The 4153-nt window shown below is 35.4% G+C and overlaps 1 protein-coding gene across 1 annotated transcript; it reads right to left on the bottom strand.

The window, feature by feature from the left end:
• Window positions 1-913: 913 nt before the first annotated feature.
• On the bottom strand, window positions 914-2399 carry LOC111407765. Its single transcript, XM_023037428.1, has one exon. It carries the CDS (start codon window positions 2127-2129, stop codon window positions 1236-1238), a length of 894 nt encoding a protein of 297 aa, XP_022893196.1. The 5' UTR covers window positions 2130-2399; the 3' UTR covers window positions 914-1235.
• Window positions 2400-4153: the final 1754 nt, after the last annotated feature.

The raw sequence follows: 4153 nt of genomic DNA, 5'->3' as shown, positions 1-4153 counted from the left end.
ATTCATGTATTAAAATGTTATGCATCTTATGAAGAGGGTCTAGATCGCCACCACTGTGGCAGGTAGTTGAGCAAGTTAATAAGGTCCACACTCCACGTCACCTTGTACCATCGAAGTGTCGAGGTGAAGTGGCCCATATGTATATCCACGATTCGGTCAAGGCGTCGAAATGATAGGTCTCAGAGGGATATATGGTGAAGTGGTAAGAGGTGGAATGGAGGAATACTATCACCTTGCCTCATCTCCATTAACTAGGGGATCTTTTGTACAATGATCTTGTCAAAATAAGATTTAATGATTGATTAATGTGATATTTGTGTAGCTGATGTCAAAAAGTCAAGTCACAAAATTCACTTATTAGGTGGCATGTCCTCCCACCTGGAGACTAATTGATTGTTACTTAGGAGAGGACGTTTCGACCAACAGATGTGATCACGTGTCCCTCCATCCAATGATTCCAAATCCACCACTTTTCCTATAAATACCTACACTTAGTGCTATTTCAAAGGTAATACAATTCTATACACTCAAGCATACACTTAGCTTTATTATCTTGAAATTCGAGTGCGTTATTTCTTTCTTCTTCATCATTCACTAACTTAAGTTTTTGAAATAATTGATAACTATAGTGTAATTATAATATAACTTAATTAATATTTAAATAAATAAAATTATTTATAAATTGGGAATGGGAGTTCTGTGTTCTCATCCCTACTTAATCCTGACCTCGAACAAGTGTAGATCTTCGAATTCGTCCAATTGTCATCTCTACTTGAGTACGAATTTTTTCATTAGATAGGCCACGAGTGACCATAACCAAGGCCTTGTCTAACTAGTTGTAATTAAAAATTAAAGCTAATCATAAAAGTTTGTGATTGTATATCCTGAAGCACTCAAGAGACGAGGCAGATAGAGGAGTCAATAGTTCCATTCAGCTCTTGGACAACCCTAATTCTAGTATAGCCAGGAGTCCTTAAAAGTAGCAAAAGACAAAAGTGAATTTATCCTCATCTCATCCCTAAAGTAAATTAGAGCCGTTCGATACGGATTTAGAGACTGTTTTTTAACTATTGAACTTTGAATGATTCAATTCGCTCGTGAATTGGCTAATATGCGCCGTCATGTACACGACGTGCAAATGCCGCGTACACTGCCTGAAAGGCAAAGAGACAAACTTTGCTAAAATTCACTTCTTAATTTCAACAAAATTGGAATATTATTTTACTTTATTGCAATCATCTGGTACGGGCTGTAGCAGATGACAACCACCGCCCGCCGCCGTGGACGGTGGTGTCAAAACCGATGGTCCGGCAACCGTGAATCAACGCCGGGGTATCAGAGGAAAATTTCGCTGGGAAAAGATTGGTCGTTCTCCGGTAAGGACCGAGCCACTTGTTCTGCATAAAACGGTGCTTCCGCCATGGCGGAAGATGGAGACCTTTGCTCTTCAGTGATCGCTTTGCCGCGTCGCTTGTTACCTTCAAAATCTGCTTTAGATCTTCACTTTTACCAACGTAAACTCTCGGCAAATACTGAAGAAGATGCTGGTAGAAATTACTAGGCCTCGCGATTACGAATTCCGAAGCGAAATCCAGATCGACGAAATATCTTTTGGAGTCCGATCGAACAACGTCGATGAATTCGTAGTTTCCGGCGGTGAGTCCGCCAGATGTCTCCCATTTTGTTTTGCAAATCGCCGCATTGTAACCTTTATGTCTCAAAAACGCCATGACATTTCTTCGCAAAATCTGCCTATTAGATTTCACGTCGGAAAACACTTCCACAGCTTTCAAAACAAAACCTAAAAGTCCTTTTTCAAACGCTTCTCTCTCACCTTGCAGAATCGATTTGACGAAGTCTAAATTCACCTCACTTGACTCATACATTGAAGGATCGCGCTCAGAATCGGAGTCCTTTACCTCCAACGACGAGTCTCCGGGGTCTTCAACAGTAAAACCGTAGAAAAGTTCGGACAAACTCGGCGAGATGACGTCATCTTCGACTTGGTCGAGGTGTTCACTACCGCTGCTGACGTAAGCGGTTCCAATCTTCTCTATGCCGACGATCCGGTCCATCACCTTCTCATCCCACGGGTCAGTGACTCTCTTCATCCTACTTAAAGCAGACATGCTTTCCTCCCGTTTGAGCTTATCTAATAAAAGTGCTTTTTTTCTAAAACAGCTTTTTACAATCTACCACAAAAACATGTTTATGATTAAGCGTTTCTGTATCTGTTTGGGTTGTGAAGGAGAGGGATGAGAATGATGAGTCCTTAAAAAGAGTAGAACTTCTGCATAAAAAGTACAATATGCGAATGGAATATTCTAAGGAACTTATTTTAAATAATTGAATTGAAAAAAAGTGATTAATCTGAAATATGGGAATTAAAAAGGGATTTGGAGTGGTGTAATTTAAAGGATATACCGGTGGTGTATACTAGATATGGTACCGTGATCATAACTTGAACGGATATCCAATTGCACCTTCGGATTATTCTCACCGCACATCAATGACTTTGGACGGAGTTGATTGGGTCAAATGGGATTTTTGAGTTGCTCAGAAGTAAATTTCATGATATATTAGATAAAATTAAAGAATAAAATTTTCATGCATTGTTAGTCTTATCTATCATAATATCAAATCCAATTATCGAAAATGAATAAGAAAATCAATTCACTTGTTAAAGAGTTAATTGTTCCAATGGTCACTAAACATAGGTTCATATTTTTTATTGGTCAGTGAAATTTAAAATATCGAGTTTTGATCACTGAACTTACGTTCATGTTTTTGATTGCTCGTTGAAGTTTAAAATATCGAGTTTTGACCACTGAGTTTTGAAAATCGTTGTATTTTACTCATTGTAAACTCGAAATTTTTCAAAATTCAACATTTATTTTAGTGAGTAATGTACAATATTTTTTAAAGTTCAGTAGCCAAAATTCGACATTTTAAAATTCAATGAGCAATCAAAGACATAAACGTAAATTCTGTGATCAAAACTCGACAATTTAAATTTTAGTGATCAATCAAAAATATGAATCGAAGTTTTGTAACCGTTGGAACAATTAATTCCTTGTTAAAACCCATAAAATTTTTTGCCAGAAGATAAATTTTTATAAATATATAGCAAATGTTGAATTGTTTATTTAGAGAATCATAAGTCAAAACTTATCACTTACCAATTGCCATGTGTTAAAAATGAGCTGGTGTAATGGGCCAATTGGGGTGATTTTTATCATTAAAGCTAATGCGGTGCAATTCAAGTGGGAAACCTTTGATCAGATAAAATAGTAAATAACCAATTACATACCAAAAAGACTTTTCTTCCCTTTTATGATAGTGTGTGTTAAGAATGTAACATTGATGAGATAAAATGCAACGATAATAATGTTAAAGCAGAAAAAGTATCATTTATCGAGACTTTTTAAATATAAGATGATCTATATTTTAAAAAGTTAATTATTAAAATTACGACCAAAGAGACTATTTAAATTGACTTTTTTTTTATGACTATGAGTGTTCGGGCCAATTTACGCGTACCTCAACTAATCTTATTGGGTCTTGAAATTTACGGTCAAATATTACTCAATGACTCTGAGGGACCTCGAACTGGTGATCATTGGAGAGCAAATTCAAAGCCTGACCATTGAGCACAATTTAAATTGACATTCAAAGTATTTCAATTTTCAATGAAAAAAAATAATATAATAATCTGGAAGAAATCTGGTGAAAATAAAAAATAGTAAAAAATAATAAATATTTTTTGGAATTAATAAAATTAAGTGTAAATATAAAGTGCTCATTAGAGTACTTAAAAAAATGTCTTGCACAAACTTAAACAAAATGTCGTATTGATTGATATGTCAAATCGTATTGATAAATAATATATCTTTTTATATTTTCTACGGCATGAACAAATTATAATTCTTATAAAATGTCTGTCTGTCAAATCACAGATTGGAGCGAATTAATAATTGTCTCAAAAGTAATGTGGAGTTTTATCTGAGAGAGGATGCTCCAACTAAATTTTGTGAGTGGGCCACCTAATATGAATTTGGGATAATCTAATTAAAATAAATTGTAATATTTATCTCAAGACTAATTTTAGGTAGGGCCCCATCAATGACTCTTCGGAGAAGGAAGGGTGAATGAG

The sequence above is a fragment of the Olea europaea genome, chromosome 13 (genome assembly GCF_002742605.1).
Source record: "Olea europaea var. sylvestris chromosome 13, O_europaea_v1, whole genome shotgun sequence".
In the NCBI taxonomy this organism is placed as follows: Eukaryota; Viridiplantae; Streptophyta; class Magnoliopsida; order Lamiales; family Oleaceae; genus Olea; species Olea europaea.
Note: the sequence above shows the minus strand (reverse complement) of the source record. Positions and strands in the feature narration are given on the sequence as shown.

What these genes read in the sequence shown, in the direction of transcription:
- LOC111407765 (XM_023037428.1), bottom strand. Translation starts at nt 2,129, where the DNA reads ATGTCTGCTTTAAGTAGGATGAAGAGAGTCACTGACCCGTGGGATGAG.